At 36.9% G+C, this 16,695-nt stretch overlaps 1 protein-coding gene across 19 annotated transcripts in view; it reads left to right on the forward strand.

Moving 5' to 3' along the window:
- Positions 1 to 16,695, forward strand: part of LOC106870574 (uncharacterized) — a 152,821-nt gene that overhangs the window by 60,452 nt on the left and 75,674 nt on the right. For 10 of the 19 annotated variants that reach the window (XM_089355628.1, XM_089355621.1, XM_089355625.1 and 7 more), the window contains 2 exons: positions 6,396 to 6,556; positions 14,662 to 14,700. In XM_089355628.1, coding sequence (XP_089211754.1) covers positions 6,396 to 6,556; positions 14,662 to 14,700 — 200 coding nt within the window. The remainder of the gene's footprint in view (positions 1 to 6,395; positions 6,557 to 14,661; positions 14,701 to 16,695) is intronic. The other 9 variants (XM_089355633.1, XM_089355623.1, XM_089355626.1 and 6 more) reach the window with 1 other exon arrangement.

The raw sequence follows: 16,695 nt of genomic DNA on the forward strand, positions 1-16,695 counted from the left end.
CTCCTCTCTCACTCTCTCTCTCTTTCTTTACACTTCCCATTGGGCTGGGGTGTCACCCTGATGGTTTCTTAGGTGGTTATATTATTAACTCCAGGATTTTCCATGTTATTTACTTTATCGAACTTGCAGCAGGAGGAAAAACAAAGTCAACAAAAGAAAGAATGATATGGATTAAATGCCACGAGGATTTTCATCACAACATATACCACACAACACCCATATGCACACCCAACAGACTACCTCACAGTTTCCATTTACCAAACTTCACTCACCAGGCTTTTTATTTGGCCTTCTCCCTATAATAAAAGAGATTTTCCAAGGTGCCATACATTGGAATTGAACCTGGTGCCACATTATTGCAAATTAAACTTCTTAACCACACAGCTATGCCTGTGTGCATAATGTGTGTGCAATATATGTTATATAATATACATAATACTCAAATCATGTGTATTTAATCTTGCTCTGAAATTAGCCTCTCAGGGGCCTTTTAAGGAGCTTTGGATGACGATCAAGCTGACTAGTTTGGGTGTTATTTAACCCTTTTATAACCATATATCCGTTGAAATTCGTTGCCTTTCTTGCAATTAATTCTGAAAATAGCAAAGAATTTAGTGAAATAACTTTGTCATTATTAAGCTGTATTTGGAATATAAATGAACATAAAATTTTGATGAGGTTTTAATTTAAATCACATTAAAATAGGAAATTTGCATTAAAGACCCGGAGGTTGGTATTAAACGGGACAACAATTCATTACGATTCATTCACCTCTCCCTTGTAAACTGCCGATAAGAGTAGTGGAAGGCTACTCATTAAATTATGATCAACGCAGCTCATTTACATAATGGTGAGAGGTTCATTGCCTGACAACACAGTGTGGATTCAGGGTTAGTAGATCAATTTCATAAAAAATAGCACAATTTTCTATCAGTGACTCCTCTCCCTGCCTTTGTTTCCCACTCACTGTAGAGACCCCTATGTCCATCTGACACCCATCTCTGTCACTGTAAACGCCCCCCTGCCACTCTGCAGATCATATCCATAATTGTTTGATCTAACGGTAAGTTTATTATGCTGCTGCTCTTTTCTCTTTCCATCCTGCCATTCATGACCTCCTCCTTGAGCCACTCCTACATCTCTTTCATCTTCCCCTCCCCCATACTGATATCTACCATTGACCAAAGCCCCACCTTGGTCCACTTTTCTCCTCATCTCTAACCATGTGTCATTCTTCTCACCCACCCACCCTTCCCAATCCTCTGTATTCTATCTTATATTCACCAGGCTCCTGTCTGATCTGGCAGTATTTCTACAGCAGGATGCCCTTCCTAATGCCAACCACTCTGTGAGTGTAGTGGGGGGGGGGGCACCCACTACACTCTCTGAGTGATTGACGTTGGGAAGGGCATCCAGCTGTAGAAACCTTACCAGATCAGATTAGAGCCTGGTGCAGCCTCCTGGCTCACCAGTCCTCAGTCAAACCGTCCAACCCATACCAGTATGGAAAGCGGATGTTAAATGATGATGATGATGACGATGATTCAGTAGGATTCTTACACCATCATCATCATCATCGTTTAACGTCCGCTTTCCATGCTAGCATGGGTTGGACGATTTGACTGAGGACTGGTGAAACCGGATGGCAACACCAGGCTCCAATCTAATTTGGCAGAGTTTCTACAGCTAGATGCCCTTCCTAACGCCAACCACTCAGAGAGTGTAGTGGGTGCTTTTACGTGTCACCCGCACAAAAACGGCCACGCTCGAAATGGTGTCTTTAATGTGCCACCCGCACAAGCCAGTCCAGGGGCACTGGCAACGATCTCACTCGAAAATCCTACGGGAGCCAGTCAGGCGGTACTGGCAACGGCCACGCTCAAAATGGTGCATCTCATGTGCCACCCGCACAAGAGCCAGTCCAGGGGCACTGGCAACGATCTTACTTGGCTTGCCGGGTCTTCTCACGCACAGCACATTTCCAAAGGTCTCGGTCAGTAGTCATCGCCTCGGTGAGGCCCAATGTACGAAGGTCTTGCCTCACCACCTCAGCCCAGGTCTTCCTGGGCCTACCTCTTCCACGGGTTCCCTCAACTGTTAGGGTGTGGCACTTTTTCACGCAGCTATCCTCATCCATTCTCACCACATGTCCATACCAGCGCAATCGTCTCTCTTGCACACCACAACTGATGCTTCTAATGTTCAGCTTTTCTCTCAAGATACTTACACTCTGACGGGTATTCACATTGACATTACACATCCAACGGAGCATACTGGCTTCATTCCTTGCGAGCTTACGTATGTCCTCAGCAGTTACAGCCCATGTTTCACTGCCATGTAGCATGGCTGTTCGTACACATGCGTCATACAGTCTGCCTTTTACTCTGAGTGAGAGTTCCTTTGTCGCCAGCAGGGGTAAGAGCTCTCTAAACTTTGCCCAGGCTATTCTTATTCTAGCAGCTACACTTTCAGCGCACCCACCCCCACTACTAACTTGGTCGCCCAGATAGCGGAAGCTATCGACTACCTCTAGTTTTTCACCCTGGAATGAGATAGAAGTTGTTTCCTGTTTGTTTACAGTCTTTATTGCACCTGAACATCTGCCACAAACAAAAACTAACTTGCTAGTTAACCTGCCTTTGATGTTGCTGCACCTCTTATGTGTCCATAGCTTGCACCGGGTACATCTTATAGAGTTACTACCTACTCCTTTTATAAATAATAATTTTTAAAATAGCTAGTAATCCAAATTACAATGATAATGGTGTGCAGTCTTAAGAAGTTGCATAGCCTAATTACATCCATGTGTGGGCTGTGAATAAGAAAAAGACGGACTCATGTCTCTATATATATATATCTATCTATTTTGTCTCAGTGAGAAATTAATCTGGTGATGGCCTTCCAGGTAGCCTGAGACGAGGATTCACCTAAACAGCTTTGTTGTTATTTATCAATTCAAGATCCTCTCACCTTGTATTTGTTTTCGTTTTGCATGCTCTATCATTTACTTGCTTCAGTTATTAAACCATGGCCATGCTGGGGTACCACCTTGAATGAATTGACCCCAATACTTATTTTCTGCTTCAGCCTGGTACTTATTCTGTTGGTTTCCTTTGCTGAACTGCTAAGTTATAGGAATGTAAACACATTAACAGTGGTGGGGAGATAAACACGCACAAACACACACACACACACACACACACACACACACACGCACGCACGCACACACACACGTACATGCATGTGTGACTGTGTTCTTTCAGTATCCGTCTACCAAATCCACTCACAAGCCTTCGGTTGGCCTTGTGGTATAGTAGAAGCTACTTGCCCAAGGTGCCATGCAGTGGGACTGAACCAGGAACCATGTAGTTGGGAAGCAAACTTCTTACCACAAAGCCATGCCTGTGCTCTAGTTTATGTCTTCTTCTTCTTCTTCTTCTTCTTCTTCTTCTTCTCTTCCTCCTTCTCCTCCTCCTCCTCCTTCTTCTTCACCTAGATTGTAAAATATAGCTGGATATAACTGCCACAGAATAAATCAAAATAAACTGTTGATGGACAAAAGAGATAAATAAAATGGGTAAATCATAAAGAAGGAATAAAAAGAAGGAGCGGGGAGCATGGGAGAAAAATATATCAAAATAGAACTGGATAAGAAAACTGTTCTTTATTCATAAGTCTATTTCTGTCTTCTGTATATCTTATGTTAGCTATTACAGAATATTGAATTCATTTGGAGCCACAATTTATTCAATTATTTCTCCAATTTACAATAAAAGTATTTCCTAAAAACACCTGCTACCATTATTGTTATTTGGAATCCATAAGTATTATAGATTGTGGAGGCGCAATGGCCCAGTGGTTAGGACAGCAGACTCGCAGTCATAGGATCGCATTTTCAATTTCCAGACTGAGCGTTGTGAGTGTTTATTGAGTGAAAACACCTAAAGCTCCACGAGGCTCCGGCAGGGGATGGTAGCAAACCCTGCTGTACACTTTCACCACAACTTTCTCTCACTCTTTCTTCCTGTTTCTGTTGTACCTGTATTTCAAAGGGCCCAGCCTTGTCACACTCTGTGTCACGCTGAATCTCCCCAAGAACTACATTAAGGGTACACATGTCTGTGGAGTGCTCAGCCACCAGCATGTTAATTTTACAAGCAGGCTGTTCCATTGATAAGATCATCTGGAACCCTCGTCGTCGTAACCAACGGAGTGCCACGATTATAGATTGTGTATTTTATTTCCTCTCTTCGTGTATTTTATTGACTAATTGTTTGATGTATTGACTATTAAGGCCACTAGCTATCATGCTCTATATCTCCTAATGATTAGTTCGCTATTTTATTGCCACTTAAAGTCAAGTATTCGACAAAAGTTTACTGCTGTATTTAGTTACATCAATTCAGATTCTGAGTTCAATTTTTGCTGAGATTTTCAAGTAGTACCCAAGTACTAAGATTTCAACTATTCCTGTCCATGGAATTTTGCAGCCTTGTGCCCTAAGCTAGAAATTATAATTAGTAAAATGAATTAAACTTTGTGTTTACAGGAAGAAAAGATCAACTTATCAAGAAAAAAAAATCCCCCATAATTACAGGAGTAGTTGTGTGGTAAGTGGCTTGCTTACCAACAACATGGTTCTGGATTCAGTCCCATTTATGGGTACCTTGGGCAAATGTCTTCTAGTATAGCCTCAGGCTGACCAAAGCCTTGTGAATGGATTTGGTAGACGGAAACTGAAAGAAGCTCGCCGTATATATATATATATATATCCACACAAACACACACGCACACACACACACACACACACACACACACATATATATAAGGAAGCAAAGAAAACGACAATAAAAAAGTGGGGAATAAACAGCAGAAGATGGTGGGGAAGGGGTAGGGAGTAACCCCAGAACAAACGGTGTATTTGTCCACACCTTGCAGACATGATTGCAAAGGTGTTGTCAAGAGGAATGGCTGGTGAGGGGTGGTGGCTGCAGTGTTGGATAAAATGCATTGCAGCCTTGTAGTGTTTGGTCTGGCTCTGTACATTCTGAGTTCAAATCCTGTCGAGGTCAACTTTGCCTTTCACCCTTCCAAGGTCGATAACATAAAGTACCAGTTAAGTATTTGTACTCGTCGTTGTCATTGGCATCATCATCGTCATCATCATCATCACCATCATCATCATCACCATCGTCATCATCATCGTCATCATCATCATCACCATCGTCATCATCACCATCGTCATCATCGTCATCGTCATCATCATCATCACCATCATCATCATCATCACCCTCAACACCATCATCATCATCTTCATCTTCATCCTCAGCCCCTGGACATAATTATCTCCTAGGCATTCATAGGGTCAGTTACCCAGTTTCCATGGCATAACAGTGATTGAGATCACAACATTCCTACGGAATGGGATGCAAATTCCTTTGCAGGGTTATTCATCTACAGCTGAGTGAACTGGTGCTATGTGAAATGAAGTGTTTTGCTCAAGAATACAATGCACTGCCTAGCATGGGAACTGAAACTACTATCTTGCAATCATGAGTGCAACACCCTAACTTCTAGCCTACATACCTTTACTGGGGTCAATATAATTACTTCACTGGGATCAGTGTTATTCTCCCTGCAAATTTTTGACTTTGGTGCCTCTGTTACAATTAGTTATTATTATTGGTGGGAGCAAAGGGGTGTGATCAGGAAGGAATAAGAAGAAGGATTGGGAGCATGGGACACAGGGGAGATACTTAACTGACAGCTGATTAATTCAATGTAGTTAATCAGAAGGATACAACTAATACTCTTTTACTCTTTTACTTGTTTCAGTCATTTGACTGCGGCCATGCTGGAGTACCGCCTTTAGTCGAGCAAATCGACCCCAGGACTTATTCTTTGTAAGCCTAGTACTTATTCTATCAGTCTCTTTTGCCGAACTGCTAAGTGACGGAGACGTGAACACACCAGCATCGGTTGTTAAGCAATGCTAGGGAGACAAACACAGACACACAAATACACATACATATATATATATATATATATATATATATATATATATATATATATAAACATATATACAACGGGCTTCTTTCAGTTTCCGTTTACCAAATCCACTCACAAGACTTTGGTCGGCCCTAGGCTATAGTAGAAGACACTTGCCCAAGATACCACGCAGTGGGACTGAACCCAGAACCATGTGGTTGGTAAGCAAGCTACTTACCACACAGCCACTACAGATACTTGATGCATTGATATTTTGTTTTAGATTAACTACAACAGGGATTATTGTTTTACAAATTATTTTTTCTGACAAACGTATCATAATCAAAATTACTCTTGTTTTCGTTCATTATAAATCTAAATAACTTTTTTCTTTTCTTTTTTTCTAGCACAAAGGTCTTCCTTACTGCAATCAATGTTACCAGGCATTGTATGGCCCTCAGATGTGTGGATATGGCTCAAATGTGTTTTCTCAAGCAAATTATCGGAAAAAGTTAACAATACCTATCAGAAAACATGGAACTAAGGATCCTCCTACTTTACGCAAAAGGTTGGTATCTACTAAAAAGAAATAACATTGAGACTTTTGTTTTGATGTTGTAATGGTTAATTCTCTAATCATTGCAAGTCTTTGCATTATATACTTATTTCTCTTCATTTATCCCTTTTTTTTTAGTTATGAATGGAGACATTCTATAAAAGATAAAATTACTAGCTATTCAGATAAAAATTTCATTATCAGATTAAATCTAATTATTTCATGAAATTAAAGATAACTGATGACTAGTTATAGAGATAATTAACATTTAGTGAGTTTTAGTTGATTAGATTCTCCCATAATTTTGAGTTAACTGATAGTATAAGTGTAGACAATTTATAAACGAGTTTTACTAATCTTTCTATTAATTTACACACAATGTACATCAACCCACTCTTCTTTCTGATAAGCTTAATGTTCAAACTTCACTAATTAACACTGCAATTATCTATTTAGTGCTTAATTTGTGCCTGCTCTTGCTAATTTTAAGTTTTATTCTTTCTGTTTTTATATCTTGCTAATTATAATTTATTCAAATTTGTCATTTGTATTATTTCTTTGACATATTTTATTGTAACATAAGCAGAACTGTACTTGGACCTAAATTTCACTTCAAATTATTTTAGTCTACTCAGCTTAACGAGGACAAACACACACACACACATGCATGGATGCACACATGTGCACACACTCACACACACTGGCATGCATGTGCATACACATATACACATGTACATACAGGTACATCTATGCAATCATTATTTCTGCAGGAAATAAGAAATCCAAGCCATCACTTATCATAAACATTATTTTACTTTTTTCAATTACATGTTATACTTCAAAGGTTTTTTAGACCACATATCACACAATCTATCTGTGTGTAATTGATATAGTTTTAACTGTAAGCACATAAGAAGAGCTACTGGAAGTTTTTAGGCTAATAAAATGAATTTGGTCTCAAAATAAATCCTAACAACAACACAGTGAAATTACTAGATCAACAGTAGTAAAAACCCAATTTTTTGCAGGGTGGGACAAGGATGTGTTTTAATGTGTGTAGAGGATTTGTAAATGTTATTTTAGAAGACCGAATATTTTAAAATGTACTTAGTTACTTGGTCTTTACAACTTTATCTGCTGTAGCTAAGAGGAATGTTTTTTAAAAAAAGTCTCACCTCATTCTGGTAACAGAAAAATGTTCTTTCTGATATCTGTCCTACATATGATGGATATATTATATAAAAAGATTGTTGTTGAGCTGCAGGACTGACTATCTAGGACTACATTATCTAATGTGTTCTTTTTTAAGATAGAAGGGTGTTGTTTGGGATAGATTTGACTGCTATTTTTTAGCAGGTTGACCCAATTATAAAATGTTGGGAAAATGAATATGTGAATGGTATCATCTTGTAAAAAACCACTTGATGAATGAGAAGTTGAGTTTGAATGAGCTAACAAAATAGCTAGAGATGAATAAGTTAATACATGAAATAACTGGAGAGGGATGAGTTTAATAAAGACAATCACTGGAAATGATGTAGACATAGCAAACTAATCATCTTCATCATTTGACATCTGTTTTCCATGCTGGCATGGGTTGGATGGTATGAGGGGAGCTGGCAAGCTGAAGAGTTACATCAATTGTCTGTTTTTACATGGTTTCAATAGCTTGATGTCCTTCCTAATGGCAACCACTTTGCAGAGTGTACTAGGTACTTTTATGTGTCACCAGCATGGGTGCTTTCTATGTGGCGCCAGCACGAGTGCTTTATACATGGCACCAGCATTTAAATAATAAGGAATACCAGAGTAGTAGAAAATATAAAAGCTTAATTTAAAATTTTGCTAATTGCTATCCAGACAATATCAGATGTATTACAAGAGTTTCGGAATGGCCAAGCCAATGTGGGAATCACTACATAGTTGCTTGGTCTGCTACAAATATATATTTCTTTATTGCCCACAAGGAGCTAACCATAGAGGGGACAAACAAGGGATTAAGTCGATTACATCGACCCCAGTGCATAACTGGTACTTATTTAATCAACCCTGAAAGGATGAAAGGCAAAGTTGACCTCGGCGGAATTTGAACTCAGAACGTAACAGCAGATGAAATAGTGCTAAGCATTTCGCCTGACGTGCTAACATTTCTGCCAGCTCGCCGCCTTTGGTCTGCTACAAATAGCAACCAAATCTCCCTCAAATCACTTCCTACTGTCCTAAATAAACAAAACAACACATTAGATATTGTAACCCAATCCTGTCTTTTTAGGAATACATGTAGCCTCATTTATAACTGATTCATTCATCACTGATCTGGGATAATATGGCATGCTCAATTGTGAACCATGTTACACTTATCATGGATTGATCTCTGATAGTACAAGTTAGTAATCAAAGGTTCTGCTTGTACCACAAAAACATACCCCAGCAACCACCCACAATGCTCGGCTACCCAGAATGCACTACTGCTTATGTTAACATAACTGTGTGGTGGAACTGTTTATTTTTTATATGGATTTCTGTACTCCATCCCATCAACATGGGACCAATGACCTGAAAAAATACAAAAGGCATCTGTAGATGACACAACAAGTATATTCTCTACAGCAAAAGGTAGCTTCACTACTGTGGGCCATGAATTTCGTGTTAAGGAATCTACCATTTGTTCCATTGATAAAGTGGGTGGAAAGGATTCGTTTATTGCTGATTCATTTGTCACTGTGTTTTTGTTTCAAACACAAACTCCCTTGATAAACAAAGATTGATGTATTTCTATTTTAAAGCTTAGGAAAAATAATAATTAAAAAAAAAAAAAGACTCCAGTTCTGAAAATGTGTAAAATCCAGAAAAGCTCAAATTCATCCATCTATGGAATTTTGTTCTGTTACATCTCAGACTTGCTTTCTCCTTTCTCAATCTCTCTCTTTTCTTCAGCTACTCTCCTAGATTCAGTCCTTCATAGCTTGCCTGCCATATCCTCTCTTCCACACTAAATGTTTGTCTGGTGCTCATCTATTTACTCTTTTGTCAACAATACTTTGTCACTGTCTCTACACCCACACTACACCATTCTTTCATTTCAAGGACCATTGCTTTATCAAACATCTCTCTCATCTAATCTATTAATACAGTTTATTTCTATTAAACATTTCTATTGCCACATTAACCATACTCTTCTTATTTTCTCATTTCATAATTCTAGTCAGAGACGACCTTCCTGACCTATAGCCAACAATACACTTTGTCATCAAATATATTATTGATAACATTAAAATCCTTCTAACTGTTGACCCACGATGGCCCTTTAAAGCACATGCATTATTAAAGTGACTCTTTTATTCTTTTTTTATAGATAATTATGACAAATACTTCAATTGTATATCTATGGTACCATTGATCAATGGCATCCTTATTCCAGTAAATACACTGCATTTTCTGTGTTTCCTTTTGTTTCTTTATTATTTCATTGATCTTTTGTCTCTGTTTTACAACAAGGGAATCAAATAAAAGTCCTAAAGTTGTTCGTTTAGTTGTAGTAATACGTGAGTTTTTATTTTGTCATAAATTTCATCCGTCATCAGTAAATAATAGCATAGCCTGTAGAGTTTGTAGTGATTGGTTAAGATGTAGGAAACAGCTTCACCATTTTAAAGAATGGAACATGATTTCAACACAGTTTTTATGTATATCACAAGAGTGTTTCGAATAAGATTCTCAAGGGCTGCAAAAAGAGAAAAATTCATATAATTTAATATATAGTCTTTTTGGTATTCATCAAATCTTAGACACATAGATTGAGCTCAGATGGAGATCTGATAATTAGAAATGTATGTGCGTGTTGTATTTGTGAATTGATGGAGGTCTGTATATTTATGAGCAGATTAAAGTAGAACAATCTAATGGTTTTATTCATTTATTTGTTAGTCAGTGTGTGTATGATGTGCTTCCATGCAGTCTTTGTCCACTAATTTCACTCGCTATGCATTGGTCATGCTAAGGCTATAGTAGATGTCACTTGCCAAGATTCCATGCAGTGGGATAGTACCCAAAACAACCTGGTTACAAAGTGAACTCTTGTCTCCAGAGCCATAATCGCACCTTGACGTGTCAAGACTTATTAATATCAGTTTTTATTGGCTTAATATTCTATTTTAGATTTTTGTTTCTTTTCTTCTGAGTACTTCTTAAAAACCAATATACTGGACATGTTTATTTTTTTTTTCTTGATTCCACAGTATTGTGGCTTTCATCACTCTCCTATACTTACATTAATAAGAACAAGACCAGCAATATTTCAGATACATCTAATGGATATGAGACTTTTAATATTTATTTATTTGCTGTAGCAATAAACTTGTGAAAGTCCAAGTCAGTTCACTTGAAAATTGATATTTTGCTTTAAATGACTCATAAATTATCTGTGAAGTAGCCTGCTGCAAGCGCAGATTATATCATTTTTGTTTTTATTTATTAATGATTATATTACATGTGTAAACTGTAACATTTAAAGCACTGTCTTTTTGAAAACTGTACTAAATTGATTTATGATTACTAGCAGAAACACTCACATACCCCATGCCCTGAGTGTTTTCTGTTGGTTGTTAAATAATATTTACACATTTGATTCTCAATTTGTGTAACTTTTTTGATCTGTTACATCTAATTTCTCTTTGTATCCTTTATTCATCTAACAGCACATATTTGCTCAATAAATAAATTTAGAATAATAGCAAGCACTCAAAGACAGTGTTGGTTTGCTCTGCTTTACTTTTCCATTAATATATTTATTTTGTACATTTTAGTATTAATCACCTTTATAAACTCTCAGTTACAAATGTAAAGAGATGGGAAATGGTATTCTATTCCCGTTCATCGTGTGAGCTATGATAACCCAAACAGTGCAGATCTCAGCAAAGGAATTAATTATCAGAAATATATAACAGACTTCATGTTATAATCCTTATTATGTGTACTAGAAAAGTTTTCTATGATGGCTATTTTTTTCAAAAAACATTCTGCACAACAATCAAATACTTCAGTTAGGAGAAAATGAGACTCATTTATATTAGGAACAATTGACACAAGTAAATTAAAACCACTCTTCTTCTTCTTCAAAAACCTTCAGCAAATCTGAAAGGATACTGGAATCTACATAATTTGGGTGATGCTGGAGCAAACTTATAATTTGGAGAAATGTTTTTACTGTTTTTATCTTTAGAAAGTAGCGTCATGAAGTGTAAAAGACAGAAAAAGAGAAAGAATGTTATATCATAGTAATGAAAAAACACTCATTGTGAATTAAAACTAGTTTTCTCTTGTTGATATCTTCAATAATAAAAGAGTTTAGAAAACCACATCTTGATAAAAAATATATTAAAATTAGAAATTTTAAGAATTGTCTAGAAAGTACAGACTTTAATAATTGCTTTCTCTTTATAAAAGTTACTTACTCCAAACTAATTAATAATCAGCTTTCTTTATTATGGTACAGATTATTACTTAGATTGAATATGAAAATAAAAAACTTTATTCACTGCTTTTGAACTGTCTGGTCCAAATTTACAGTAGCTATGCTGAATAAGGAAAGGCTATTGATAAATATCTATTCTTTTAGTTAACTTACAAATTTCTTATATTTCTACTTCGTAAAGATTTTAATTTTATTTATCTGAAAAATTATACTGTTCATTGAATTTTTTCTCCTGTAAACACTTCTGTTTTTCTTCTTTTTCAAATATAATTTAGTGGTAATTCTTATAATGAACAAAAAAATTATCTCATGGTCCATTAAATCTTTGATGTACTACTGGAATGTTTTTATGTAGTAATAGGAATCTTTTCTGTTAGGCTGCACCTGTAGAAATTTTGAAGTTTACTGAAAATTTTAAAATTTGGTGTATTGATGTAATTTTTCATGCTGAATCTCAGAAGAACACATGATAAGCAGCTTGGTAGTAGCTTGACTTGTTACTATTGAAACAAGCACCTATATGTCTGTGGCTTTTGATTGGCTAAAATTACTCCAAATTTGCAAATTTTAAAAGCTTTATTTATTGATTTATGGCAAAAATGAATTTCATGTCAATGATTACTTTACAAAACTAGACCAACACACCAAATATGAAATCAATTGGAACAAAAATTGAAGAAATTAAAAAGTGGCAGCCAAACAGAAAAGATCTAGTAGTAGTAGTAGTAGTAGTAGTAGTAGTAGTAGTAGTTGTAGGGAAGAAGATAATTTCTCTAATGCCTTTTACGAGCTCATGGAAAAATTTGGACTTTATATACTAGTTGATGTAACACCTGTTAAGATTACATGATTTTTGATAGCTACATATGTCAGCTGATCTTCATTTGGTAGTTTTTAACAAATAAATAGAGTAGATTATTGAGAGTTAATTATTTTTTTCCAAGAAAAGTACTCGTAACATGGTTAGCATTAGGAAGGGTATCTCGCTGTACAAACCATGCCAAAGCTGACATTGGGGCTTGACATGGTTTGCCAGACCCTATCAAACCATCCAAATCATGCCAGCATCATTGATACATATGAATCAATTTGTTGCCTCTTCATTCAGTAGGCTACTACCTGTTGTTTCACTCAAGCAGCAGAAAGTTACTTTAAAAAGCAATCATGCAGAAGACATCACTGACTTGTCAAATTTAAATTGGAACTTTCCATATTTAAGAATATATTACAATTCTATCTACATTGATTAAGCTAAAGTATTTTGTTGAACCACTTTTGTTATTTGATTATCATCTTAACAAAGGCGGCGAGCTGGCTGAATCGTTAGCACGCCGGGTGAAATGCTTAGCGGTATTTCATCTGTCTTTACGTTCTGAGTTCAAATTCCGCTGAGGTCAACTTTGCCTTTCGGGTTCAATAAATTAAATACCAGTTGCGTACTGGGTTGATCTAATCAACTGGCTCCCTCCCCAAACATTTCAGGACTTGTGCCTAGAGTAGAAAAGAATTATCATCTTAACAACTTACCTGCCGAATCGACTGGCCCCGAAAATGGATGGAGCTGGAGCAAGTGGCCGAGCGACAGGTCGCGCGATCTGGCAGAAACGTTAGCATGCCGGGCGAAACTCTTAGCAGTGTTTCATCTGCCTTTACATTCTGAGTTCAAATTCCGCTGAGGTCGACTTTGCCTTTCATCCTTTCAGAGTCGATAAATTAAGTACCAGTTGCATACTGCGGTCAATCTAATTGACTGCCCCCCCCCTCCCCCAAAATTTCAGGTCTTGTACCTAGAGTAGAAAAGAATTATCATTTTAACAAGTTTTGTAGGCTGCCTAACATTTCGAATTAAACAGTTTTATTTCATTATTTTCATTTCAGTAGTCATCTTACTAGCTTGTCAAACTCCCTATTTCTAAATTCTGCATTCTATCAGACAGATACTTTATACTATAGCAAGCTTTATATTTTCTAATTTTAAAAAATAACTTTTCAGTGACTTTGACAAATAAATTTGATCTGGCTGAATCCGTTGAAATTATATTTAATACTGTTTCTGGGTATAATCTTTTCTTAGAAATAATCTTAAAATATATTATACTGAAAGATTCAACACTTGGTAAATTAATTTTTAATCAATTAATCATTCATTTTTCTTTTCCATGTATCCTTTTATTTATAGTCTACAAAATAAGGTACTTGTACATTATTTTACCTAGCAATGAAGGTGGCATACTGGCAGAATCCTTACCATGCTGGACAAAATGCTTAGAAGTATTTCTTCTGCCTTTTTACATTCTGAGCTCCAATATCACCCACTGAGGTCAACTTTGTGTTTTGTCATTTTGGAGGTTAATAAAATAAGTACCAGCTGAGCACAGGGATCAATATAATCAACTTCTTCCTTTCAAAAATTGCTAGCTTTGTTTTAAGATTAGAAAGGATTATTTTATTTGAAATGTTATAATGTTGTCCTGACTAAAATTCAATAGCAATTAGAATACTCAATTTATTGAAACACGTAACTGGTTTTCAAATTTTACATTATCACATTTTTGCAGCAGGCTACCTCACTTTTTACATTGCATGAGAAATTGAACATTTTTTCAGACTTTATATTTCATTTTGATGGCTTTCTATTCACTAGCCATCGCAGTGTCAAGGAATCCATTCTGCTGTGGGACAGGTTGGTCTTTAATGAATGTTTTTTTTTTGTTGATTTGTTTTATGAAGGTGAACCAGAAATGAAGCTAACTTATTCAACAAAAACCTTAATAGCAACACAGACTTTATTTTAAATTAATTCATTTTAAATACTTTAAAACTTCAATTTTAAAATTCTTTGGTAATTTTTTCAACTTTTTCTTTTTCCCATGAAATAAGTAAATGTTTTCATTTTAAAAACATTTAGTAATTTTTTTCCTATAAAATAAGTGTTCTCATTTTTTAAATATTTAGTAATTTATATCATATCCAGAATATTCTGTTAAACCTGCTTGTTTTAAAACTATTTCTATTCATAACTGTTTTATTTGTTAAAGTTTTTATTTTCTTTGCTCAAATTAATTCATTTACTTCAAAAACTAATATGATTTTGTTGTTAAATTTCCTTGTTAGTCAAAGAAATCCTCACACATATATTTATTGATGGGTTAACCTATTTTTAACCACTAGTTAGCTTAATAACCAATAGTTAACACATTGATAGGATCACTCTCATACTGTAACATATTCTATATTACTTCAATCTTACAGTGAAACCTTATTTTTCTAGTCACATATTTCTGCATGAATTTCTTCTTTGTGGTTATTTATGATTATTATTATTATTATTATTATTATTATTATTATTATTATTATTATTATTAATTGCTTTAACATCTTTACAATCTATGTAAAGTCCATTTATAAGTATAAAGGTCTAAAATTATTCACATAAGCAAAAAGAAAAAAAAAAGAAAATCTCCCATCCACCCATTTCCTCTGCCTACTATTCTCGGGTGGGTTGTTGGGGTGGGGAGGAGTCCTTAGGTACTTCTTCCATGGGGTCCTCTTAGAAACAACCCTCGTTACACTTTCTAGCTGGATTCCCAAGTATGATCACCTGAGACTAGGGATGTCATCCAACCATTCATGCTCTGCGTAACTAAAGCCTACAAATTACATTGAACTCTCAGAAATACTTGATATTTATGGTGGGTACCTTTCTGTTTTATCTTCTATTTGCTTCAATCATTAGTCTGTGGCCATGCTGGGGCACCACATTGAAGAATTTTAGTCAAATGAATTCACCCCAGTACTTATACCTTTCATTAAAGCCTGGTACTTATCCTATCAGTCTCTTGCCGAACCACTGACTTACAGGGATGTAAACACACCAACACTGGTTGTCAAGCAGTGGTGGCAGAGAAATGCAGATACAAAGACACACACACACACATGTATATATATATATATATATATATATATATATATATATATATATATATATATATCAGTGCCCCTCGGACTGGCTCATGTACGAGCGACACATGAAATCTTTCGAGCGGGATCGTTGCCAGTGCCCCTGGACTGGCTCATGTGAGGGCGACACATGATATCTTTCGAGCGGGATCGTTTACCAGTGCCCCCGGACTGGCTCATGTGCGGGCGACACATGATATCTTTCGAGCGGGATCGTTTGCCAGTGCCCCCGGACTGGCTCATGTGCGGGCGACACATGAAATCTTTCGAGCGAGATCGTTGCCGGTGCCCCTGGGCCGGCTTGCGGGTGACACATGAGGTTTTTCGAGCGAGGTCATTGCCGGTGCCCCCGGGCTGGCTAGTGTGCGGGCGACACATGGGGTCTTTCGAGCGGGATCGTTGCCAGTGCCCCTGGACTGGCTCTTGTGCGGGTGACACATGAGGCTTTTTTGAGCGGGATCGTTTGCCAGTGCCCCCCCCCCGGACTGGCTCATGTGCGGGCGACACATGAAATCTATCGAGCGGGATCGTTGCCAGTGCCCCTGGACTGGCTCATGTGCGGGCGACACATGATATCTTTCGTGCGAGATCGTTGCCAGTGCCCATGGACTGGCTCTTGTGCGAGTGACACATGAGGTTTTTCGAGCGAGATCGTTGCCGGTGCCCCTGGACTGGCTCTTGTGCGGGTGGCACATAAAAGACACCATTTCGAGCGTGG

Source organism: Octopus bimaculoides, chromosome 7 (assembly GCF_046866305.1).
Source record: "Octopus bimaculoides isolate indiv1 chromosome 7, ASM4686630v1, whole genome shotgun sequence".
NCBI classification, from domain to species: Eukaryota; Metazoa; Mollusca; class Cephalopoda; order Octopoda; family Octopodidae; genus Octopus; species Octopus bimaculoides.